General features: G+C 52.2%; 2 protein-coding genes across 13 annotated transcripts; one reads left to right on the top strand and one right to left on the bottom strand.

Annotated features, from left to right (window-relative positions):
• Window positions 1-1999: 1999 nt before the first annotated feature.
• ELOB (elongin B) lies at window positions 2000-6632 on the top strand. The gene is made up of 4 exons (XM_067706914.1): window positions 2000-2146; window positions 2268-2402; window positions 3740-3845; window positions 6470-6632. Exons 1-4 carry the CDS (start codon window positions 2024-2026, stop codon window positions 6580-6582), a joined length of 477 nt encoding a protein of 158 aa, XP_067563015.1. The 5' UTR covers window positions 2000-2023; the 3' UTR covers window positions 6583-6632.
• A 462-nt stretch (window positions 6633-7094) lies between these two features.
• Window positions 7095-25458, bottom strand: SRRM2 (serine/arginine repetitive matrix 2). 12 transcript variants are annotated; one of them, XM_067706909.1, is made up of 15 exons: window positions 25269-25448; window positions 21798-22071; window positions 20796-20903; window positions 20456-20620; window positions 20202-20279; window positions 19698-19760; window positions 19582-19614; window positions 19308-19358; window positions 19052-19144; window positions 18195-18393; window positions 10218-16897; window positions 9189-9473; window positions 8003-8116; window positions 7753-7863; window positions 7095-7658 (listed from the first exon to the last, which is right to left on the bottom strand). In XM_067706909.1, exons 2-15 carry the CDS (start codon window positions 22037-22039, stop codon window positions 7649-7651), a joined length of 8232 nt encoding a protein of 2743 aa, XP_067563010.1. In that variant the 5' UTR covers window positions 22040-22071; window positions 25269-25448; the 3' UTR covers window positions 7095-7648. The 12 variants fall into 12 exon arrangements, 7 of the variants coding, with proteins under 7 accessions (XP_067563010.1, XP_067563008.1, XP_067563009.1 ...); XM_067706907.1 differs by having other exon boundaries at window positions 7753-7860; window positions 25269-25442; XM_067706908.1 differs by having other exon boundaries at window positions 19698-19757; window positions 25269-25442.
• Window positions 25459-25515: the final 57 nt, after the last annotated feature.

Genomic DNA, 25515 nt, shown 5'->3' with positions numbered 1-25515 from the left:
ACATGCATATTCATGAAAGGGCTTGCAATGAGGCCAGGCTTAGATCACAAAGTGGCTTAGGCCAAAAATGGCTTCTCTTCTGTCAAGAAAACCATGCTGGGTTCTCTCTCCAGGGACCCCCCCCCACCATCTGCTTACACCAAGCCTCCGCAAACTTTACAAACAGTTATTCTCCAATCTCAGAGAGGGGGAAACTGGGCCTTGGTGAGGTTAACTGCCCAAGGCTGCACACTCAGTGCCAGAGCAAGGATTTGAATCCCAGCAGGTCTGAGCCCAGAGCCTGCATGGCTAGCCACCAGCTTGATTCAGGGCCAAGGCAGCATCATCTTCAGATTCCACCCACTCCAAAGAACCTCAAATTGTGGCCTCAACAACTGCTGAGCTGTTCAGCATCCAGGGTCACCACTGGCTCATCTCTCATTGGGTGCCGCAGCATGCCTTCTCTGGCACGTGCCAGCAATGACTCAGCTGAGGTTCTCCCTCTCCCTGGGAGAGGTTGAAAAAGCCTCCTTCTCTTGCTCTAGTATAACTGCAATTTGGGGCGATGCAGGAGAGCATCCAACTACCAAGGAGGGAGGCCTAGGCTGTCAGTAGGTACGAAGGGCAGCCAGAGAGGGAAACCAAGTCCACAGGCCCTTCTGGAGCCTGAGTGGACCTGGGCAGAAAGGCGGGCAGTTGCCCAGGGCACCCTCCTCCTGGGAAACGTGAACACCAACTTTGGCCATGCATGCTGCTTCTTCCGAGGATGTTTGCCAGGCCTTGTTATCAAATGGGGGTCCTGCTGCTTGCTGCTCACAATCAATTGCATACTCACAAATGTTGGTGGCAAAGGAAAGGTGCTTTTAATCAGAATGCCAACAATCTGGGGAGATGGTAGACTCGGCGTCCCCCAAAAACCACCTCCACAGATTGTGCTCGGCCATGAAACTTTTAAAGGGCAGAAGGGAAGTAATCTCAGTTAATTGTTGAGATAGCGGGTCAGAATTATTGCCATCCCTCCACTGCATGCAGGCTGGTTAACTTCTTGGGTTCTTCCTCTAGATGTTATCTTGTTCACACAGTTTGGTCACACAGTTTGTTCAGGTTACTGAAGGGAAAGCTAGAGAAGAGATCTGGTCATCTGTTAAATACTTGCTCATTGTTCTAAAGAACCAACTAGTTTGGCAAGGTATTGTGTAATTAAAAGATTTGAAAGGTGTGCTTGGGCCAGAGATGGGTAGGTAGAACATGGGGTGGGTGGAGGGGCAGTGCCTGGTTTAAAAGTTAGTTACAGGGACTTCTCTGGTGGGCCAGTGGTTAAGAATCCACCTTCCAACGCAGGGGGGCAGGGGGTTGGATCCCTAGTCAGGGGAATTAAGTTTCCACGTGGTGAGCAGTATGCCCCCCCCCAAAAAGTTAGTTACAATATAGCTTTGCTAAAGTGACAAGAAAAGGGGCTTCCTGCTGAGGGCAGTTTCCTGCAAAGAGCTGCTTACACACTCCCTAACCCCAAAAGCAGCTTCCAAGGATTCTTACAGGCCCTAAAGCCTCGGTAAACTGGTTTAAATAATCCTTACAGCAAGGCTAGGGCAGGGACATGGGGCTGTTTCCTGATACGGCGGCCGAAAGATCCAGAATTTAACACCTCCTCAAAACACCCGCCAGGAAGACCCATAATCATGAGTCAGACTCCCAAACCTGGCAGCCCAGGTCTCGCTGAGATGTGAATGTCTTGCCGCCCTGATGACCGAGACACATCATTCATTCACTCTCATTAGGCTGTGAGACACCCTACGCTTGAAGTTAGTCCCCACAAGGCTGACATTCCCCACAAGGACGGGAGTCCCCTAGACTGCATCAACATGGGGAACTCGCTTTGCCACACCCAAGATGGCGCCACCGCGCCCTGCGTCCCTCCCGCGCTCGGTCCCTGTCGGCCTCCCACTACCTCCGCCACTCCACCAACCGGCCCCGCCCCGCGCCACGGCGCCCAGTCCGCAGTCGGAGGCTCGGCCGTAGCGCGCCCCTTTACGGATTACTTAAAATGGCGGTCATGGGGCGGGGCCGCCAGGCGCGGGGTACGCTGGGAACAGCGCGCGGGCTGCCGGGAACGGGGCGGAGCGCGGCCGCGCCGGCGCGTCGAGGGGGAGAGGCAGCCGCCGCGATGGTGAGCGGGCGCTGGGGGAGGGGCGCTTGGCCGGGGCCGGGGCCGGGGCCGGGGGCGGCAAGGGCGGTGGGCCGTGCGTGGGGGCCCGGGCTCCGCGCTCACCCCGGCCCGCCGCCCCCAGGACGTGTTCCTCATGATCCGCCGCCACAAGACCACCATCTTCACGGACGCCAAGGAGTCGAGCACTGTGTTCGAGCTAAAGCGCATCGTCGAGGGCATCCTCAAGCGGCCGCCGGACGAGCAGCGGCTGTACAAGGTGCGGTCCCGTCGGTTCCGGGCGGCCGGGAGCTGGGGGAGCGTGCTGCTCGGAACCGCCGCCCGAGCCTGGCCGTGGGCGCAAGGCGGCCCAGTCGTTGATGTAAACATCAGCGACCGGTTGCCGCGGGCCGGAACTCCGCCGCGTGGGGCCGTTGCTCGAACTCGGGGAGATGAAGCCCCGATAGCGGTCGCTACACCGGGGGTCTCCGTTCGGATGGCTTGAAAGTCGCGCGCCAGGCCCTATGCTGAGCGCCGAGGGCCAGCGTCACATCTGATCCCTACAGCGGTCCCACCCGCGACGTGTTGGCCCTTGATTTCCCTGCTCTGCGGTTAAGGAAACAGGCTCGGAGGTGGCCACTTAACGAGGCCAAGGTTGTTGGCAGAGTCAGGATTTGAACCCCGATGCTCAATCGTGTGCAGGACTCTCACACGCCCCCCGCCCCAGACACGCCTTAATACAAAGAAATGGAGAAATGGAGGGTGTTGAGATGAGTCAGGTCCCACCAGTTCTTCACCCAACAACTGTTTATTACTCCCCAACTTACTGCTGATGTTCTAAAAGCCCCCGCCCCTTTCCCCCTTACAAGCCAATTGCAATTATCCAGCAAGGATGTCGTGGGATTTGGGGTTTTCATTGAGGAGTCCTGTTTGTTGGCCCCTCATTTCAAGTTTCTGGCAGCATGAGGTCCCTCACCTAAGTTCCTTGATCTGATTCTGGGTGGAAACTGGGAAACTGATCTTTTGCTGCAGGCTGAGCCTTCACCCCCTTTGTCTCTAAAGGCCTTTTCTTCTTGTTACCTGCCGGGGCTTCTATAATAAGGACCTTTCCTACTGCCTGAGCTTGTTTCACTTGCTGTGCTCTGTGCTTTCTGTAGGTCCTTTGCTCATTGAAGCCTCTGGCTGCCCTATGAGTTGGGAATTCCAATAACTCCCGTTTTACAGATAAGGAAACTTCACATCAAACTTGCACATCTTGTGCAAGGTGGTAGAGCTGGGATTCAACCAGGTCTGCCTGTGGCCAGATGGGGGTCACTGACACTTGAAATTAGATTCACCTGGAGTTGCAGGGGGGTGTAGATTGAAATTAGATTAGATTCACCTGGAGTTGCAGGAGTGTAGCTTCCAGACCCCTACCCTACCCTGGGAGGTTCTGATTTGGAAAGTCTTGGGTGTAGTCCTGGAAACTGTTTGATATACTCTGGGGTGGTTCTGGGCCCTACTCGGGGCTGTTTCTTTTCCGTCTTCTGACTTTCAGTGTAGTTGCTGACCAGAGAAGTCTTTGGGACTTGCCCCTCCTGGGGCCTCTTCTGAGACCCTGCCTGCCTCTCTCCTCAGGACGACCAGCTTCTGGACGACGGAAAGACATTGGGCGAGTGTGGCTTCACCAGCCAGACAGCACGGCCTCAGGCCCCAGCCACTGTGGGGCTAGCCTTCAGGGCAGGTGAGAGGGACAGCGACAGGGTGGAAATGGCCAAAGAAAGGGGTGGTCAGGGAGCCTGCAGTTGTTCCTCCTGGACCATGTCTCCCAGTTCACCAAATGCCGGCAATATCCTATAATAGTGTGTTTGCTTCCCCCATTAAAAACAATGAGAAGCACATGAGATACTTGTAGAAATTGAAGCCCATTTCATGGAGGATTCAAAGATTCTTAGTCACAGTACTAGCTTACAGTTACAGGGAACTTACTGAGCACCTGGCCCTGCACTCTGCATTTTATTTCTGTTGTCCCATCTAATCCTCTTGATAGCCCTGAGGGGTAAGCACTGCCATCCCCATTTGGGAGACATGGACGCCGAGGCTTGCTGGCAGTCATGTGGGAGGCCACAGTTCAGCTGCCGGCTGCCAGGACCTTGTCTGAGCTGGGCACCATGCCAGCCAGTGTCTCCGTGGTACATCGCTTACTCCCCCAGCATCTCTGTACAGGCCAGAGTTGTATTGTGATCATTTTAAGGATGAGTAAACTAAGCCTGGGGAGGTTAGATCAGGTTCAGCCCTTTCTTGCCCCAGAGCCTGTACTCTCCTTAACCACATTCCACCGTGACCAAAGTTCAGAAACCTGAGGGGTGGGGGTGGTTTATGTTGCTCCTTTTGCCAAGAAAAAGATTTAAATTTTATCCTTTGTCTCTGGAAATTTAAACAGGAGTTATAGGGTGTTTTCACAGCTGTAGACAGACCCAGGGGCTGTGTGAATGGCTGGGTAAATCTGGATGAAGTTACAGGGAGTTATTTTTCTAGCTTCTTGTAAGAAAATGTAGCAAGGGCTCAGGAGGGAGCATATAGCCTTAGCTGCACTTCTCAGTTTCATAAGGATAAACTATGTGAGGCCTCAGCAGCTGTGTCTTCGGGCAGCTACTTCACGCCCCGCCCCTCCCAGACTGGAGTTTGTCTCCATAAAGGAGTATGACACTGGGACCAGCCTCACAGCAAAGCAATGTGAGCCCCCGTGCACCCCAGGCCCTGCAAGCGCTCAGGAAAAAGCAGTTTTACGGGCCTTTGTGTGGGTTCCCTCAACTCTCACAGTGACAGTGAGGCAGGTGAGGGGCTGGTGCAGACTTTGTACAGGGTGGGTACTATACAAGGCTGTTCTCTGAGGCAGGTAAGGGAGGGCTGAAAGCACATCTGTTCTTCCTAAGCCAGGGCCAGGCTGCATTCTTCCAGAAAAAGTATCTCTTCCTCTAATTTGAACAGAGGCACCCTATAGACTTGCAGCTACTCAACCATCTTGCAGGTGAAAAAAATCACAGCACAGTGAGGTGATTTTTTTCTCCCCATGACCCCCACTTATGGCATAGATTGTGGACCCTTGGTGGCATCACCTCAGGTGTGTCATTGCTGTTTTGATAGGGGCTGTGGTGTGGACTGCAGTCTGTCTGCTTCCACTTGCAAAAACGCACTTCTGGGTGGGTAGTTTCCTTGTGCAGAGACGGGTCTCTCCCCACCCCCCAAAGTGGTTTGCTTGGTTAGGGAGATTATGATAGTGTCTGGTGTTAAATAGCATCTTCCAGACTTTATTTCCAAAGAATGGAGAGAGGTGATGAAGGCAAGAATTGTCACTCAGATTTGTGGCTTGGAAGATGAATTTGTTATTAAGCTGGGCCATGTGTCTTCACCTCAGCGCTGTTGACATTTGGGGCTGGATGATTCTGGGTGCGGTTGTCTTGTGCATTGCAGGATGTTTAACATCTCTGGCTTTTACGAAAGATTGCCTCTCCCCACTAGAGGCCAGTTGCAGCCCCTCAACCCCCAAAGTTAAAACTTGTCAGACCTGACCGACTTCCCCTGGGGAGCCTAATTGGTTGAGATCCCTGAGCCAGGTGGAGAGAAGTTTCCCATGTAGAAGAAAAAGTTGTGTTCATTTATCTGTGTAGTAACAGCAGGAATGACAGGGAAAATCTTCCTGGGGCTGCTGTTCTAGTAGGAAAGCAGCTGGTCAAGAGAAACATTCGCGCTAGCGATTAAGTGTTCCCAGTGTAATGCACAGGGCATTGGGCATGTAGAGTGGGTGGTTGTACAGGGTGGTTGGGGAACGCTTCTCTGAAGAGGTGTTTTTTTTTTTTTTTTGGTTAAACTTTTTTAAAAAAAATTTATTTTTTTGTCTGTGTTGGGTCTTTGTTTCTGTGCAACGGCTTTCTCTAGTTGCGGCGAGCGGGGGCCACTCTTCATCGCGGTGTGCGGGCCTCTCACTGTCGTGGCCTTGAAGAGGTGATATTTGATTGCCCCTGGATGCCTTTCTTAGGCAGCCAGCCATTCTAAGTGTCAAGCTAGGGAGTGGCAAATACAGAGACCTTGAGGCAAGAAAGAGGTTGATGTGGGAACATGGGGACCAAAAGGAGACATGTGGAGAGACATAATGACATGATGATTTTATTCAAAGTATGATGAGAAGCACGAGAAGGGAACAAGGTGATGGGGGAGATTGTAGGTGGATGCAATCCCAGAGGCTGAGGGATGCAGAGGGTGAGGAAAAGGGCCCTAGCATGGCCAGGCTGGGGGAGGGGAGCAGGATCAGGTTGGTTCTGTAAGTGTGGGAGACTCACTTTGCAGTGGCCACCCCCTCTCCACCAGATGAGGCCTTTGAGGCCCTGCGCATCGAGCCCTTCTCCAGCCCACCCGAGCTGCCGGATGTGATGAAGCCACAGGACTCAGGAAGCAGCACCAATGAACAAGCTGTGCAGTGAGAGGTCCCCCAACCGCCCTACCCCCCCAATAAAAGAGATTTGGGTGTCCACCTGGTTGCTGCTTCTTTCTACACACCTTCTCCTGACTCAGGCATCACCTCACTGGTGCTCCCCGCCTTGCCCCACCCTCAGCCTCTTCCAGGCCAGCCTGCTGCATCCCAAGCTCTCTGAGTCCAGCTACCAACCCCCAGCCCAGCCTACCCCTCAAAAGGCCATAATGGGGAGAGGAACCCAGGGCCCCCAGGCCAGCCTTCTGCTCAGCCTGGGGATAAAAGGTTTAGAGGCTTTTGTTTCTTCAGAGTGGCCAGCCCCCTCCTAGCATGAGCATGCTGGCTCCCAGCTGGAACGAGCATGTTGGTTTGAGTGGGTTCTGTGGGGGATCCACAGCCTAGAGCCACCCCATAAGGCTCCTCCAAGGTGTGCCCCTTGCAAGAGGGATGCAGCCACAGAATAAGGGCAGCTCCTCTCCTAACTAACTCTCCCCACCCATAATAAACAATCTATAGACCCAATTCCTGCATTTCTCGTTTTTATTTGACAGAAAAAGTTGCTCTTGCTGTACAGATTTTAAAAAACCAAAATGCCTTTAAGAAACGTGAAGAAAAGTTGGGGGGGAGGGGGCCACAACCTCACTGGGAGGCCAAGAGGAGCCAACTAATCAACTGCCCCTTTTTTCCAGGTATACCTCACACAGGTCTGCAAGTACCAAACCATCATCCCCCCCAAGAACTCGGGGCTAAAAGGGGGACAGTGCCTCCCAGATCCTTTCCGAGTCAAGACCTGGGAGTCCCAAACTGTATCCTCCCCTCCCGCAACTCCCATTCTCATTCCCACCCACCCCAAACCCCCCAAAACATGTGAACCAGGAAAAACTCACAGAGATTAACATTTCACAGAACAAAGAAAAAAAAAAGAGGGAGGGAAAGAAGGGAGCCCTCCCCCAGGATGCTGCCAGGGTTGGTGGGGAGGGCAGACAAAGACCTCCTCCCACGGCTCTGTTGGGGAGAAAGGGGGCACGTCCTGTGGCTCCAGAACTTGGGGTATGGTGGAATTCCCCAAAGAAGATTCACGGAGACCTGAAATGGAAGAGAATAATCAATGCAGAGGCCCCAGCCAGCCCTGGAGCTCTCAGAAGTGAGCCCAGCCCTAGAGTGTGACAAAGACACATACCTGGAGGAACGGTGCCGCACGGAGCGAGGGCTGGGCGTTTCCCTCCTGCGCTTGTGGCCCGGGGAGTGGCTGTCCCCACGCTGGCTTCTCCGGGAACCCCGTTCACTGCTGCTACAATGAAGGACAGACATGAGACCACACACAGGACACCACCAACCCTTGGTACCTTGGAGCCTTAGAACTTATTTTGCAGAAATCAGTGGCAGCCAGACTGGGCTGCTGGCAGGACAGCACACACTGGCAACCCTACCTCTGCTGGTCCCGCGGTGAGGGCTGGGGTGAGGGGCGGCGGCGCTCCGCAGGCGAGTAGCTGAGGGACCGGGAGTCCCGGAGAGAGTCTATTGGCTTCCGGGGGCTGCGGGACCTGGGGATCAGAGTAGGTCCCCATAGTGCCACACTCTTTCAAACCCACAAGCCAACACTCAGGACCACCCCCACCCCACCCCAGGTCCTGACCACCAAACCTCATACCACGCAGGGCCAACCTCAGACCCACCTTCATCCGCTCACTCACCCATCCGCCCGCACACCATCCACCGAGTACCCCAACAGGCGGGGCACGGGGTGCAGCGGGGGAGGCAAAGATAAAGACAGTCCCTGCCCTTGGAGGGGCTCAGTCTGATGGTGAAGGAAGGCCAAGGGAGGCTCGCTTGGCCCCACGTGTGGGAAGCAGCCCCGCAGGACCGATGTACATGGGGTCTGGGGACCCAGGGGAGGGAGACATGGGGCAGGGCAGGGAAGGGGCAGGGTAGTCTTCTTGAAGGTGCTGTTTGAGCGGAGTCTTGCAGAACGAGGAGTTCACCAGGCGGACAAGGGAATTCCAGGCAGGAGGAACAGCATGTCCAAAGGCATGGGGTTCTCCTTAGACTGCAAGGCGCTGCTGAGTGTGGCTGGAGCACAGGGCATGTGTGGGGGCGGGCAGGAGAGGAGAACACAGGGCAGGCAAGGCCAGTTGGTGAAGAGCCTCACACGCCATTCCCGCAGAGGTGGGGCTTTATCCTGCAGGCCACAGGGCGTCCCGGAAGGATTTGTGAAGGGAGTAACCAGATGTGCGTTTTAGAAAGATCCCTCTGGCTACGTGTGGAAGAGAATGGCGTGGAGGCAGGGAGACAGGGAAGAGGCTGTGGATAGAGTCGGGAGAAGATGACGGTGGCCAGACCCTGGCAGTAGCAAAGGGGAGACTTAAAAGCTAGAATCCCTGGAACCTGGGACCAGGCTGCATGTCAGGGGCAGGGAGAGGAAGGAACCTAGGACTCCCCAATTCTGGCCTGAGCACCCACTTGGATGACAGCCCTCTGCCAGAACAGGGCACAACAGAGTAAGCAGGGAGAGGAGAGCCCCACTCCTACTGTACAAGCAGACACCACAGTCCAGCAGGGATCTCACAACCCAGGGTCACACCCCACCCCTTCCTTCTCAAGCAAGGCAGCACTCACCTCCGCTCGCCAGGGGGTGGCTTCTTGGGGCTTGCAGGTTTGGGCAAGGCCTGAGGGCCAGGCTTAGCAGGGGAGGGGGAGGAAGAAGTAGAGGAAGAAGAGGAAGACGAAGAAGAGGAGGAGGAGGAGGAGGAGGAGGAAGAGGAGGAAGAAGAGGACGATGAAGAGGAGGAGCTGCTGCTGGAACTGGAGCTGCTAGAACGCCTCTTCCGCTTGGCTGGGGTCGGTTCCTGAGGACGGCCCTCTCGAACAGCCTCCTTTGGGGCTGGGGCGGGGCTGGGGACCCTGTGGGAGAAGAGGGCGTCACAAGGAGACAAGCTGCCCCAGCCCCAACCCTACCTTCCTTGGCCTGGAGGAATGGCAGTGGGGGAGGGGTGCCTGAGAAAGGCCCGGAGCTCTCCAAACCGAGAGCCAGTGAGTGCATTCTCTGGAGAGCAGTGGCCCCAACTGACCCAACCTCTGCTAACACAAGCAACAGGCTGGGGCCCGCAGCAAAAGGGATCAAGGTTAAACCTCAAGAATGTCCCTGATGGAGGAATAAGGTCCCTGGGCTCAGGTGTGGAAGCCAGGCTGGGTGGTCTCCGTCCTCTCCGTCCTCAGAGAGGAGAGCCACAGCATGGGGAAGCCTCTGTGTGTGTGGGTTGGCTGGGGGAGGGGCCGTCCTGCCTGGAGGCAGGGAGAGGGATAGGATGACCTCTGAAGATCCTTCCAGCCCAGGGAGTTCCTCTTGAGGTCTAACTGCCATCCCTCCTGCTGTAAAATTAAGTCCATTTCCTCTAGTTCTGTCCTCTGTAGAGACGGAAAACTTATCATTATCCTCTAGAGAATTAACCTTCGGAGACTTTTACCTGTCCCATTCCTCCCCCCGTTAACCCCCACCCCGGCATTCTCTTCTACCCCCAGCTTAAGGATCATGGTCCCCATACCTCCTCAGAGAGCCAAGAACCTCTGGATAGGGCTTCTCCCTCCCCACCCCCACCAACCATCCCCAAAACCTTCCCCGTAAAAGAGTTCTAAAAGTCCTCTCACCTCTTCAGTACTACCTCAGGTTGAGTGGGAAGGCTAGAGCCCTCCGAGTCGCTAGAACTGGAGCCAGAGGAGGAGGAGGACGACGACGATGACGATGACGATGAAGAGGAGGAGCTAGAGGAGGACGAGGAGGACGAACTCCGCCGCTCCTTTGCTGGCTGCAGGGCAGCCAAAGCAGAAGGCTGCTGGGCCTCCATAGAGGCAGTTGGTTCCCCACCCTCTGGGTGGAACACCCCAGGGACGGGGCCAGAGAGCATGCCATCGTGGTCACCAGCAGAGGATGTGGTCTTTGCCACCGTTCCAGAGGAAAGGGACTGAGACCCTGCTACAGGGGTGGTCTGGGCAAGCAAAGATCGGGACTGGTCAGAAAAAGCAGATGGCACAGGGGACCTAGGCCGATCCTGAGCTGGAGGAATAACTGACTGTGAGGAAGCCTGTACCATTCTAGAGGCAGGAGAGGGAGCCCGCTCAGATGTCATTCTAGACTGGCTTGGGGCAGATGGTGGGGTTCTGGAGCCTGGGCCTCCTGGTGGGGTTCTGGACCTGGCTCGGTCAAGGAGTGGTGGTGAGGTTCTGCCACTAACGCGCTCATAGGCAGAGAGGGGAACCCTAGGGCTGGTGAGGTTTGCACCAGACAAGGCTGGAGCCATTCTAGCACTAGTGAGATTTGCAGGGGCCAAGGCTGGAGGGGTTCTTGAGCTGGCAATATTCACAGGAGCTGTGGCATGTGTAGATCTAGGACCCACCAGGTTTGCAGGGGCTGGAGCCTGCGGTGTTCTGGAGCTGGACGGATAGTTTGCAGCAGTTGGGGCTGCGCCAGAACCCGTGAGACTCAAAGCTGCCAAAGCAGCTGGGGTTCTGGCTCCTGCCAGGTTCACAGCTGGTGCTGTGGGGGTACGAGGGTCAGCAAGGTTCACGGCCGAAGGTGCCACTGCTGTTCTGGGGCTGGCCAAGTTCATGGCTGCTGCTGCAGCTGGCGTTCTTGAGTCAGCCAGGTTTACTGCTGTTGGGATGGCAGGTGCCCTGGCGCTGGCCAGGTTCATGGCTGCTGCAGAGGCTGCAGGAATCCTGCTGGCAAGGCTGGCAGCTGGGGCTGTTCTGAGACTCATGAGAGGCACTGGAGCTGGAACCTGGGACATTCTTGCAGCAAGGCCAGCTGCAGACATGGACGGAGGAGGCCGAGCGGTGCCAAGACTGATAGCCGTCAGGGCAAGTGCAATTCTAGACTGAGCATGGTTTTCTGGCACAGACGTTCTCGGGTGATCAGGAATTCGGGGACCTGGACCATCCATCATGGAACCACCAGCTTGCTGCAGGACAGACATGGGTGTTCTAGAGCTACCAAGGGGCTCAAGCATTCCAGGTGATCTACAGCGGTCAAGAGGAGTTGGTGACATGCTAGGACGACTGAAGCAGCTCATTCTGGAGCTATTGAGCGCTACTGGAGGTGTCCGAGAACCAGAATGATTTCTTGTTGCTGGAGGAGTAGCAGAACGTGAACGATCAGAACTGCTTCCGGACGCAGAACGCCTGCGAATAGCTGGAGGAGATCTTGTTAAGGACCGTTTGCCCCGAGTTGTTCGTGGAGTACGGGACCTAGAACGCCGGCGAATAGCAAGTGGTGAGCGACTTCGAGAACGCTTACGTGCTAACAATGGGGTTCGAGACCTAGAGCGGCGCCGAAGAGCTAGAGGAGTTCGGGACCTAGATCGGCGGCGTGTCACTGGAGAGGTTCGAGACCGAGACCTCCTTCGAGTTACCGGAGATGTGCGAGATCTTGACCTCCTTCGGGTGACCGGGGATGTTCTGGATCTTGATCTTCTGCGAGTGATAGGGGAGGTTCTGCTTCGAGATCGCCTTCTGGTTACTGGTGGGGTCCTAGATCTGGACCTTCTCCGAGTCACTGGTGGAGTCCTAGAACGGGAGCGTCGGCGAGTCGGTGTTCTGGACCTTGAACGACGGCGGGTTACTGGTGGTGTTCTGGACCTAGATCGCCTTCGACTCACTGGGGAAGCTCTTGATCGAGATCTTCGTCTAGTCACGGATGTCCTGGACCTTGATCGCCTCCGGCTGACTGGTGAAGTTCGAGACCTGGACCTCCGTCGGCTAACCAGGGGTGTTCTGGACCTGGATCGCCGGTGAGTGGCTGGAGAGGCCCGAGACCTGGAGCGTTTCCATGGGGCTGGTGATGTGCGTGAGCGGGAACGCTTCCGACTGGTTGGGGGTGTCCGAGAGCGGCCTCTTCGGCGTCTAGAGGAGGTTCTGGAACTCTCCTGCCGGGCAGGAGACCTTGAATGGTAACCGGAGCCTCCCCTGCGACGCCGAGTAACCCGAGACCTTGACCGGCTCCGCTGTCTTCTCCGAGAGGTTGACTGAGAAGATCCAGACCTATCTCGACGACGGGTTGTTCTGGTTTTCTCCCTCCTCGAGCGGGAACGGGACCTCTGCAGCCCACGAGGCTTTGGTGAAGGAGAACGGCCTCTCCTTGAAGTTGTCTTAGTGCGTGGAGATGAAGCTGAACGCCGCCGGCGTGAGGATCTTGACTTTTCGGCTGGCTCTGGGGAAGACACTGAGGGACTTCTTCTGCGTCTTGGGGGAGTTCTAGAGCGGGTCTCTGGTGAGGATGATGCAGAACGGCTTCTACGGGAGAGCCTGGCCTTCCTAGTCAGCTCAGGAGATGATCGAGAGCTGCGACGGCGAGGGGGAGTACGAGACTTGGTCTTGGGCTCTGGTGATGACCTAGAACTTCTTCTAGTAGTTCTGGATTTGGGTGGGTGTTCTGGAGAGGACTCAGAACTGCTGCTTCCTTCAGGCGAAGGGCCTCTGCCTTTGCTTGATGAACCTGATCTGCTTCGTCTTGGAAGGACCCGAGGGACAGGAGCCTTGGGTTCAGGAGAGGAATCAGAACCACTCTGTGCCCTGGGTACTGCTCTTGGCTTATCTTTAACTTCAGGGGATGAGCCAGACCTACTACGCCGAGGAGAAGGCCGGGATTTGCTGTCGACCTCTGGAGATGATCCAGAGTGACTCCTTTGTCTAAGTGGCATTCGTGTCTTAGCTTTAGAATCTGGAGAAGAGTCTGACTCACTTCTCTCCTGAGGCGATGAACTGGGTTTCCCATCAAGTTCTTGAGAAGATCCAGACCGACGTCTCTGCCCGAGAGGAGTACTAGTCACAGTCTTCTGTTCAACTGATGACTCTGACCCACTTCTTTCTCTCTGAGGGGTAAGACACTTATTGTTGAGCTCCGGGGATGATGGAGAATGACTCCTTGGCCTAGGAGTCTGAGGCAAAGCTTTTGCTTCTGGAGAGGAATCACATTCACTCCTTCCCCTGGATGGTGTTCTAGGTATATCTTTCATTCCAGGAGACGACCCAGATAGGCTGTGCCTTGAGGGAGTCCCAGACCCATCTCTAAGTCCTGGGGAAGACCCAGACCTGCTTCTCCTTGAGGGGGTTCTGGGTAAACCATCCTTCATTTCAGAAGATGCAGAACTACTTCTTTCCCTTGAGGGTGTTCTAGGTATAGCATCAAGTACTGGCGAAGAGACACTCTGATTTGAAGACATTCCTGCTTTTTCCACCGCATCTGGGGATAACTCAGAACTGCTGTGTCTGGAGGACCCTGTTGATTGTTCTTTCACATCTAGAGATGGATCTGTCTCCAGCTGATTAGGAAAAGGTCCATTCAAATCTTTAACCTCAGGAGAAAATCCAGTATTCATTTCTGCAAGAGAGCCAGAGTTTCTAAATTCTAAAGGTGATCCAAAGCTATTCTCTCTGGGAGGAGAGTCAGACAGTTCTTTATGTTCTGGAGAAAAGTGTGGCCCGCTCCAAGCTGAGGCCACTGCAGGGACTTCTTCCAAAGAAGCCTGTGACTGGCTTTGGTCAAGAGTCAAAGACATGGCAGATTTTTCTTCTATTTCAGGAGATGATTCAAAGTTACTTCCAGCCATTTCTTTAAGTTCTGGAGACAAATGGGGCAGGACCTGGTTTAAGGATTCTTCAGATTTCTCTACCACCTCCATTAATTCCTCATCTTGGCTTGGCTTAGTTAATGCACTACTTCGGTCTTTTGTATCTGGAGATGACTCAACACCACCTCTTTCCCTTGATGGAGTTCTAGGGGTATCTCTGAGTACTGGTGAAGACTCAGGCCTATCCTGCACAGAAGGACGACTCAATTTGTCTCTTGGTCTTGGAGATGATGCAGTAACATCCTCCTGAAGGAGTAAGCTCGTTTTTTCTTTTGATTCAGAAGGCTCCAATCTACTCTGCCCCAGAAGACATTTAGAGTCCACTGCAGGATATAGGGAAGAGTCAGACTGGGACCCGCTCTGCTCAGGAGACATTCCAGATTTCAGCCTAGGACCTTCTGACAATTCACTTCTATCTTGTCTTGTTGGAGATCTGGGTGCCAGCTCAGTGATTGGAGATGAGGACCTGGACTGGCCACCCTTAGGAGGTGTCTGAGATTTGGTCTGCAGATATGGAGATTCAGAATGACTCTGTCTCATTTCTGGACTTGAAGTACCAGATGTGGAGTCTGGTGAAGTTGGAGACTGTCCTTTCTGTTGCAGAGCTGAGGGTGGTGTGCAGGACTTTACTCCTGGACACAGAGAGAAAGATCCAGAGCAACTCTGTGCTGATGTATCTTTAGACTTCTCTTGGGAACATGGTGACACTGATCCAGGAAGATTATGCCCTGGTGGAGTTTGGGGCTTTGCTTTGGGGCATGGCGAAGTAGACCCTGAGTGACTCTGTCTTGGTGGTGTTCCAGGTTTCACTTTGGTATCTGGAGAGGAGGATCTAGAATGGCTGTGTCTTTGCAACGATCTAGATTCTGTCTTGGAGCATGGAGACTCTGATCTGCTTTGCCTTGAAGGTGTTTTAGATGTCACTCTACTAGGACTTGGAGAAGAGAAGCCAGAATGGCTTTGGATTGGTGACGTTACTGCTTTCATTTTGGGTTGTGGAGATGATGACCCAGATCGGCTCCGTCTTGGAGGTGTGCTAGATTTCACTCTAGAAGGAGAAGACCCAGAGCAGCTATGTCTCGAAGGGGTCCTAGACTTCACCTCAGGGTCAGGTGATGATTCAGAACGGCTCTGTCTTTGTGGTGTTGCAGATTGTTCATTTACCTGGGGACTTGTTACAGACTCTTGCCTTGGCGTTCCAGATTTCACGTTAGGTTGAGGAGATGAACTGGAATGACTTTGTCTTGATGGCGTTTTAGATTTCTGATTAGGAGGCGGAGAAGAACCAGAGCGACTTCGCCTTAGTGGTGTTCTAGATTTAGCTTTAGGTTGGGATGATCCGGAGCGACTGCGCCTTGGTGGTGTCTGAGACTTTTGTTTAGGGCGTGGAGAGGACCCTGAAAGGCTTCGCCTCAAAGACAGGCGGGATTTTACTTTGGACCTTGGTGAAGAGAGAGACCTGCTCCGCCTCGAAGAAACTCGAGATTTCTTCATTTCTGGGCTTGAGTTGGACCTGCTCCTTCTCTGTGATGCTCTGGATTTGTTCTTCCGCTCTGATGAGGAGCCAGACCTGCCCCTTCTTTGTGGTGTTCTAGAGTGAGATCTTCCCCGTCTAACTAGACTTCTACTACGGGATCTTCCTCGTCTTGCTGGTGTCCTAGACTGAGATCTCCCTCTCCTGGTTGGTGTTCTAGAGCGTGACCGGCCACTTCGTCTAGCTGGGGTTCTGGAGCGCGACCGCCCACGCCTGGCTGGGGTTCTGGAGCGTGACCGCCCACGCCTGGCTGGGGTCCTAGAGCGTGACCTGCCACTTCTCCTGGCTACCGATCTACTACGAGACCTCCGTCGTACTGGTGATCGGGTCCTAGATCTGCGCCTAGCAGGTGTTCTAGACCGAGACCTGCCCCTCCGGGCTGGTGTTCTAGACCGAGACCTGCGCCTAGTGGGTGTTCTAGATCGTGACCTCCGCCTGGCAGGTGTCCTAGACCGAGATCTGCCCCTCCGGGTGGGTGTTCTAGAACGAGATCTGCCCCTAGTTGCAGGGGATCTAGAGTGTGACCTGCCTCGTCTTGCTGACCTAGACCTGCCTCTTCTCTGTGTATTTCTGCTCCTGGACCAGCCTGGTCGCTGAGGAGACCTAGAGCGGCCACGTCGCTGGGGGCTCCTAGATCGTCCCCACCTCTGTGCAGACCGGGACCTACGCCACTGAGGTGACCGGGACCGAGAATGACCTCTCTTGGTAGGGGTTCGAGACCGAGACCGCCCCCTCTTAGTGGTAGGACTACGGGACCTCCCCACTCTATGAGAAGGAGTATGAGAATGTGACTTATCCCGTTTTGTTCGGCCATGTGAGCGACTCTTGGATGCAGGAGAAGAAGAAATATCTCGGCGGGACCCAGGAGCTGGTGTAGGTTTAGGACTTTCAGGGGAAGAGCTGGCATGCCGAGAAACTTTGGTAGGTTGAGGAGAGGGCGGGCAGCTCTCTGAAGAAGATTGGGGAGGTTTCTCAGGAGACTTAGGTGGTGAATGGCCCTGGGCTGGAGAAGCCTCAGAAGGGGGATTCACTGGCTCCTGACTTAAGGGGGTTGTTGCAAGGGGTTGTGGGGAGCCGCCATATTGCTCAGCAAGGAGCAGAGTGGGAGCAGGTAGTTCTGGCCCTGTGCTGCTCCTTTCCGGAGAGGGGCTAGGTTGAACTGCAGATTTCTAAGAGTGGAAAAAAGAGTAAGGATACGGGTATGTAAGCACCAAAACTTCCTATCACCTGTAAGATCCCAACACCCTTTCCTATGAAACTTTTCCTCTATGCACCCCATTATACCAACTGGTCCTTTTCCTCACCACAGGCAGTCACATTCATTCAATAACAAGAGATCACATAATATAAAACACAGTGAGAAACGTACGAAAACAATCTACAATCTTGAGTCTTCTATCCAGAGAAAAAACATAATGCAAACTAATGTACTATATTTCACAACAGACAACCATTACAAAATGGTGAGTGCAAAAAAGAAGGTATTTTTAAATGGAAAGATAAAGCAGTTTCCCAAAATGACTGACTTCATTCTTAAAAAATATCTATATTAAAATAAAAGGAAAAAAAACAAAGATTTGAGTACGTGACTTATGTGAGTAAGAAAGACCAGAATGAAGTACAGGGAAATACAGAAAAAGACCAAGTTATAAAAGCTTTAAATATTCAAGTCAAGAACAATAGGAAGTAAATTAAATTTCTGAGATGATCCAACTTGCAGTTTGGAAAACCAACTCTGGGTAACATGGAAAACAGGAGAGCTACAAATTTAGCAAAAAGCAATTTAAATTATACTGTGACTGTTGAAGTAAGAAAACATGATTAGAACTTGAATTTTTTTTTTTCCTTTGCGGTACACAGGCCTCTCACTGTTGTGGTCTCTCCTGTTGCGGAGCACAGGCTCCGGACGCACAGGCTCAGCGGCCATGGCTCACGAGCCTAGCCGCTCCGCAGCATGTGGGATTTTCCCGGACCGGGGCGCGAACCCATGTCCCTTGCATCGGCAGGCGGACTCTCAACTACTGCGCCACCAGGGAAGCCCTAGAGCTTGAATTTTAATAGCAAGTATAAAACAACAGGTACTGAATAGATCTTTCCAAAGTTGTGTTTTCAGACTGCAAGCAGCAACCCAGTGTGTTGCAAAGTTTTAATGAGCCACAACCAGCATTTAATGAAACTGATACTAGAGACACTATAAGTAGTAAAGTTAGGTGTAGTTCAAAAAATTTTTTTTGTTCCAGTTCTATCAACTTGTAAGTACAAAGAAGACAGTGATGTAAAACTAACACCCAGTAAAGTTTGAAAGCCACAATTCTAAAGGATTTGCAAATGAAAAAGAGAACTTTATGAATAACTGAGAGGAATGCAAAAAACAAAACCGGACCTTACTTCTCCCTTAACTTCACACACCTATCCTGAATCCACAGCCCTGCAAACCAAAGAATATCCATTAACTCAGGAACATACCTCCTTCTTGTCTTTATCTTTGTTTTCATAAGGGCTGCTAGGCTGCTTTGTAGACGGCTCCGGGCTACTAGGCTGCCCTATGTTGGTGATACCTGGTTCCCTGGATGGTACATCTCCCTCCCCTCGACGCCCCGAAGCAGGGGAAGGACTTCGCCCAGTCAAGGTAGTTGTATGGGTTTTAGCTGCAGCACTTCGAGACCTGAGGAAGGTAATTGAGGATGGGAAAAGAGGAAGAAAATCAGTTCAGGGGAGAACAGAAAACCCCCTCCCCAGCTCCCATCCACCTTTCTTCAATATAACCCTCTTCCAAAGAACCTTCTCTTACTCACAGGATTCAAGTAACTCATACTGAAATTCAAGTCCAGTTCACTTTGCTCCTTCTCTTCTCAACATCAGTCCCCAAAAATGTTCTCCCTCTACCCCTTTATATTTACCTCCCCCAAACCTCCCAAAACCCTCCACCCAGTCCATTCCCTACCCGCTTCATTCACAACTCACCTCTGAGCCCACCTCCTTCAGGAAGCCTTCCCCGATTAAGGAAGCCAGGGTAAGGATTCCTTCCTCCCCCAGACACCACGAACAAACCACCACCCTCCCTATTCTGGCAGTCCATATATATCAGAACAAAACAAAATCACAAACAAAAGAAAACAAAAAACAAAAAACAAAAAAAAAAGAGAAGGGGAAATGTATATGTCTGTCCATCCTGTTGCTTTAGCCTGTCAGCTCCTAGAGGGCAGGGACCGTGTCTTCCGAATGGTCTGTGCAGCGCCTAGCACACCGTGGGCGCTCAATAAATATTAAATTGATTAACCCACAAGTCCCTCTCCCTCCCTTCCTCCTGGACCACCCCTTACCGACTGCGGGAAGTATCTGAAGAGGAAGCAGAGTCTGCAGAAGTTGAACGGTGCACCCGTCGGCTCTTGGGGGCTGGTGTTGTACTTCGAGACCTGAAGGAAGACCACCACCACAGCTCAGGGTGCTGTCACACCTGCACTGGCTTCCCCTTATCCACCCTTCAACCTTTTACCAGTCAGGGACGTGACTGATTCTGCCCTATCCCCAGGTGGCACTCATCTACTCACTAAGCAAATTCCCCTCTAATTCACTCACCGCTTCCTCTTCTTGTCCTTAGATTTACGTTTGCTCTTTGGAGTAGGAGACCTGAGAAATAAAGCAAAATTATTTAAAATAAAAATCATTTTTAAAAAAAGAAATAAAATGAAAAGTAAAATGGAAAGAACTGAGTTACTGACAGTAGGAGATCAAGGAACTGAGCTTTACCCCAAGAAAAAAAAAACCCTAAAGAGCCAGCAAGGCCATCAAGCAATGGCTCACTGCTCCATGTGCCAGCCACTATGTTCCCAATGCCACAAAGAGCTCTTACCTATGCTTCCTTTTCTTGGATTCAGATTCTGACCTGTTGGTAAAAAGTAAGTAAAATTATTATTTTTTACCTAGGCCTGGACTCACCAAACCTCTCCAATTGTTCCCAGTTCATACCTGTGCTTCTTCTTCTTAGAGCTCTTCTTCCTCTCTCGTCGAGGAGAGCTGCTCTCTGACCTGCTAAATGTGGGTTCAGAAACAGGTCATTCAGCCTGCCTCCTTCTCTGGCCCACCCACTTATAATCCATCCCCAAAAAAGCTTCTAAAGCACAGAACAACTCCAATAGCACCAATGTGCCGATCTAAGCCCAGAACTTATTTACTCTCCAAGAGGCGTAGGTACCTATTATATAGCAACAAACCCCAAAATGGAAAAAACAACATAACTCCAAAATGCTGCTGATCAGTTTTGCAGAGGTACAGAATCAACCCTTCCCCACTGAAGCAGCACACATTATTTCTTCTACCAGGTGAGACCTGAATGGTAACTCCCTCTTCCCTGACTTTTCTGACAACTCTCTCCTACTTCCTAGAAATAAGAATACTCTATTTCCAGAGAGAGAGAAAAAACATGACATGTTTGGTCCTCTGGCTACTAGAATAGCTTTCCAACTAACTTACCGTCCTCTATCTTTCTTCTTTTTCTTCTTCTTTTGCTTTGGGGTTGGTGAGCGAGAACTGCTAGACTCCCGGACAAGGCTGAGGAAAGATGAAAAACGGCAGAGATGGGTGCTAAGACAAACTTTCTTAGACATTTCAACTTCAGAAAAACAAAATCTCAAGAATTTGAAAAGACATAGTCCACACACAAAAAATGGAGCAGAGTGCTTAGAATTAGGAAGAGAAACTGACACTGGCTTCTTGGTCTTGTGTACCTGTAAGGTTTGGGTGGCTCAGGAACTGGTTGTTTAGCTTCCCGAGCACGACGCTGAGGATCAAAAGAGCTGCCATCCACATAGGAATCACTGATGCCAAAGGCAGCTCGGAGTCTCTCGTTCTTCTTCTCATTCAATTCTGCCAACTGGTGAGTCTCAGTTACCCTAGAGGAGAAAAGGTCAAAGGTCTAAAGGAGATAGAGAACAAAATGCAGAGTCATATTCACACAAACAGCCATGAGAAAATGAAGACAAGAGCAGGGAGAAAGTCCAAACTAAACAGAGAGAACAACAAAAGCAGAATAAAGTCCAGAGAAAATCGAGAGAGGGAAACACTCACGCTGGCCTCTGCCCTGGGGTCTCCTCCTTGCCCCCAGGGTTCACATCCTTCTCCAGCAACATGAGTCGAAAGGTCGCCACTTTTTCCTGAATTTGCTGTTCCTCGTACCTGGAGAACAAAAGCCTTCAGGGTTAGAGGTTGACTAGACACTCTCCCCAGTCCCAGGTTTACAGTTCCCTCGTTCCCAGCAGGATCCCTTCCCTTTCCATGCACACATACAATTTTTCACTCACTGTCACCCAAAGGGCCCTTCTATTAAATCCTGCTCTTTTCCTGTCATCTTTCTTCCCTCCACTGACTACACCCTCTAGAACAGTGGATTTTAAACATGCTACACTCCAGGGGCCAAGAGAGGAAAGTTAAGCAGGCAGAGTTCCAGGTGTTCCTCCCCAAATCCAATCAACAAGAACAAGTCTTTCATTTCCTGGGATTCCAAAGGAACATGCATTATATGAAACGGGCGCCACTGCTTAAGTTTGAAAACCACTGCTCTAAAAGGTTTTCTACCTTAATAGGTTCCTTTTCCAAAATCTCAATTCCCTATCCAACCCATGATCCCTTTTATCCGGGTATTATTCCAATTCCTGTTTTCCTGCCTTTGCTACTGTCCAAGCCCTCAATCCTTAAATCCATTTATCTTCCTTTTCTCTACCAATGACAACACATATCAGCTTACCTAGCTAGCTCTTGTCTCTTCCCTGGTCTGCTTCCCCACCTCTCCCTTAACGCACATATTTGCTTCTCAATGGCCCCCCTCTTTCCCCATGTGCCTCCATCTAAATACCTCATAAAAGGCTCCCTTTTATATCCCAGACACAGGTTCCTCATCTCTCACTTTGAACTGTCCCTTAACTCCTTTCAATCCGCTAGCTCCTTTACCTCCTCCCCTCCTACAAGTCCTCTCCAGGCCTCTTTCAACCAGCCCTAAGCTCCCTACATCCCACCTAACTCCCCCAGCTCTGCACTCACTCAGTGCTTGGCTCTCCCCCAGCCCTCCCTCACCCCTGCTCTTCCATCATCTCCTCCAGCTCGAGGCATCGCAGCTCCACGCGCCGCTTGCGCTCGTGGTCCAGGATGTCAGGATTAGGCCGCTTCACCAGGGCAGCCTCCAGGCGCCGCAGTTCCTCCTCTCCCTTGTAGTCAGGCCGCTCACCGCGGCGGCCCCGCACCAGGGACAGGTTGCGCTGGACGTAGCCGTTGGTGCCGCTGCCCCGGGGCGTCGGCAGCCCGATCCCGTTGTACATGGCCCCGTGCCCGGGGTGGGGCACCACCGCTCCTGAAGGGGAGCGGGGAGACACGGGTCAGGCCCCTGGCCCCAAACTAGCCACTTACCACCACCCAAATCCCTGCTCTTCTTCAACCCTACTTCAACATGTCTCTCCACACTAAACCTCCTTTAGCTGCATAATCCTCCTGGTCTCCTAAAAAAACCTGTTCTTCATCCTTCCAGCACTGCTTTCTTTCCACCAAATCATAGCCCAGCTCTTACAGCCTTTCCCCACAATGTGCAAGAGCCACTCTTGTTTTCACCTAGCTTTCCTGTTTCCACCCAAAACAAAGATCCCATTTCTCCCAAATTTCTCCACACACTCTCTTTATTCTCCTTTAGCCCCAATATACACAACTGGTATCTTCACCAACTACTCTAATTCCTAACCCTGGCAACTGACTGAAGCCTCCAAACAGGGCACAACAAACACCAAACGAAGATCTGTGGCACCCAAAGGCCTGCAGTCCAAGTCTAGACTCTTTCAAGAACTGACCTAAGCATTTCAGGCTACCCTGAAGATAGCCAGAAATTATGAATACAGTCTGACTGAACAGCCCCTAGATATCCAAAAGGTGGCCCAGGCTAAAGGCCAGCATGCACATCAGAAACACATGAACTTTGGATATGTAATCCTCTTATACTTCACCTCTTAAGTAAGGGGCCATTTCCAATCAACTATCCTGACTAATAACATATTCCTTCAATTTCCTTCCCAATAGGATTTCTCACATGGTTTGTGGCTCACCGAACTCTCACTAGCTCCTGTAAAATATTACATTTTCAACTCAATGCTCTAAATACACCAAACAAGCCTCCTCTGTTCCAACTGTCCCCATACCTTCTCTACATTCCTTCCCCTGCACTTACAAAACCCCCACTCTTCATACCTTACTTTCATTAACGTCAAACTGTCAACTTTCCCTAACAGTCCCGTTATCTCATTTCCTAGTTTTTCTCTTCCAGGCCGTCCTTAACCCTCTCATTATCACGTGCCTCCTACCAGGTTCTATCCTCTCAATCTGTCCCAACCCCAGCATGACTCTGAAGAGCCCTCTAACTCTAGTTTTACTGATTAGATTTCTTGGCTACGTACACTCTATTCCTTTCTCCAGCTACATGTACTCTGTTTTTTTCTCCAACTCATCCTGTCCGAGATAGTTTCACATGGGGAAATGTGTGAGGGAAAATGATCCCAGGAAAGAACCCAAGGAACAAAGTGGAGAGATTAGTGAAAGTAAAGGGGAAAAACATAGAACTGGATAAAAGAAAAGGCTTCATTTTAAAAATTCTGAAAGAAACATCATACAAATACCTGGAAGAATGTACTAAAGCCCCCCCCCACACCCCATACAGGGAGATGCTGAATGAAAGGGAGCTAGGACAACTCTAGAACAGTTTGGAGCCCCTTACCCCCCAACTCTAAGGCTGGGTCCCTGCCCAATCCCAGTTGCAGACTCTAGAGATCTGAAAGCAAAACAAAACGAAATAACAATACTGGGTTAAAGGAGTGACAAATGATGCTAAATCTATGAAAGGCAAGTGGAACTGTGCAAAGAAATGAAAAATTTCTTTACAGCACAAGAAATTTTCCAACCCTCACTTTTATTTTCTCAAATTTTCTCCTCCCTATTCTAAAGCTAGGCCTTCTTTGGCTCTCTATATCCTACCCAGTTTCTGCTTCCCTTGCAGAACGCTTCTGACCTGCAATCAATTCTTCAGCTTAACCATTCACCCACACTTCCATACCACCTCACACAATAATCCTCCCACTCCCTGGAAAAGGATAACCAGCAGCTGCTAAGCAAAGGATATTAAATCACAACAGACTGGAGAACTTTTACGGAATGAGCCAAAAAAGAAAGAAAAAAAAAACCCAAACAAAACAGAAATACCACAGCATCTAAGACAGTGCTCAAAACACTAAAAGGATGGATGGACCAAAAAGTGTATTAACAACACAAACACAAATCACCAAAACCTAAATAAGGACACTTAAACTGGGGTCCAGGACTGTGGGTATGCAAAAATCACCCAAGCTAAAAGCTGACAGTAAAAGCTGCAAAAAAAAAAAAAAAAAAAAGACAAAAAGGCGTTTTTTCTGTTGGAAAATTATCACGATGCCCAACTAACCAGGCAGAAGGGGGTCTTGAAATTCAGTATTATGGTATTCAAGAAAAAAAACGCACCAAAAAGGGAGGAGAGTGTGCAAGAAAATGGACAAAAGTAATAAGCACAACAAGCTCAGCACTGGGGCACTGTAGTAGCTGAGTAGACACACTATGAAACCCCAGAAGCTAAAATACTAGCTCAGGAAGAGACCTAGACTCACACTCAAGAGGAAACACAACTCTTCAATTTTTGACCCAGAAGATATCTTAGAAAAGCGTCCGAGTGAAAACCAAGGCCTAGAAAAGTTGTGTGCGAAATAGTGACAAAAGTCCAGCGTTTTCTCAAGGAAGGGCTGGCAGCCTCCTCCCCAGCCGTAACACAACTTTGGGGGAGACGATGAAAAAGTGCAAGAAAGAAAGGAGTATGTGTTCTGCCTTTACATACCTAAACCAAATACGTAAATTTTTTTTAAAACGTTTAGAACCCTTCTCTTCCTAATACCTCATGACACACAGTAATGAATCCAAACTGCCTAACTCTCCCGGACATCTAGTTCAAGGCCTTCTCTGCACTGGCTGAGCGGCCAAGGCCTATTTTCAGCCTTGAGAAATGGGGGATGGGGCTGCGCGGCGCCCCATAGTATGGGAGGCTCCGGGCCCGACCCCAGGCCCCCGGGAGGGACGGGTAGGCCGGACGCCGGAGAAGCGCGGGAGAAAGGAGCCGGCAGCGGGCCCCGGACGCCGCAGCCCCCTCCTCGCCGAGAAAATGTCGGCAAAGACAGCTGCAGGACGGCCTCCTCGCCGCACGCGTCAGGGAGGCGAGAAGCCGAGTCGCGCGCTCCCCCCTCGAGAGCGCGCGCGAGCCCGAGTGCAGTCGGCGGCGCGCGCCGTTGCCATGGGGGAGGGAAGAATAAAAGCCCGCGCGCGACAAGAACCGCGAGAAGGGGGGAAGGGAGGCAGACCAGCAAGGACGTCCGCGCGCGAGCTAGGGGCGGCGAGCGCGCGTGCGCGCGGCGGCCTGAGCCGTTCTCCGCGCGCTTTGGCCTTGCGCCGGGGCCGCCGCCCCTCCCCCACCCGGCTCGCGCGCTCTCTCACCCGCCGCCGCCGCCTCCGCCCGCCGCCTCCGAGGGGGAGAGGTGCTGCCGCTGCCGCTGCTCGAGCTCCTGAGTCCCTCGGGGCCTGGAGCCGCCGCCTTGCCTCGCCGGCCCGCCCGCCTCAGCCAACACCGCCGACGCCTCGCTTCCTCCGGGGCCGCAGCGGACTCCGACTGCGCCACTCGCACCCCGCCTGGGCCGCGCTGCACGTCAGCACGACCAATTATGTGCGTCAGCACGCAGCTGCG

Source organism: Pseudorca crassidens, chromosome 15 (assembly GCF_039906515.1).
Source record: "Pseudorca crassidens isolate mPseCra1 chromosome 15, mPseCra1.hap1, whole genome shotgun sequence".
In the NCBI taxonomy this organism is placed as follows: Eukaryota; Metazoa; Chordata; class Mammalia; order Artiodactyla; family Delphinidae; genus Pseudorca; species Pseudorca crassidens.
This window is presented reverse-complemented; position numbering and strand designations above follow the sequence as displayed.

Excerpts from the sequence above, each read along its gene's own strand:
- SRRM2 (XM_067706909.1), bottom strand. The coding sequence starts at position 22,039 with ATGTACAACGGGATCGGGCTGCCGACGCCCCGGGGCAGCGGCACCAAC. Across the intron at positions 19,761-20,201 it reads AAGAAGAAAGATAGAGGACG|CAGGTCAGAGAGCAGCTCTC; the intron begins GTAAGTTAGTTG and ends ACCCACATTTAG. Across the intron at positions 19,359-19,581 it reads TCCAAGAAAAGGAAGCATAG|GTCTCCTACTCCAAAGAGCA; the intron begins GTAAGAGCTCTT and ends TTTATTTCTCAG.
- ELOB (XM_067706914.1), top strand. The coding sequence starts at position 2,024 with ATGGCGGTCATGGGGCGGGGCCGCCAGGCGCGGGGTACGCTGGGAACA. Across the intron at positions 2,403-3,739 it reads ACGAGCAGCGGCTGTACAAG|GACGACCAGCTTCTGGACGA; the intron begins GTGCGGTCCCGT and ends CTCTCTCCTCAG. Across the intron at positions 3,846-6,469 it reads GGGGCTAGCCTTCAGGGCAG|ATGAGGCCTTTGAGGCCCTG; the intron begins GTGAGAGGGACA and ends CCTCTCCACCAG.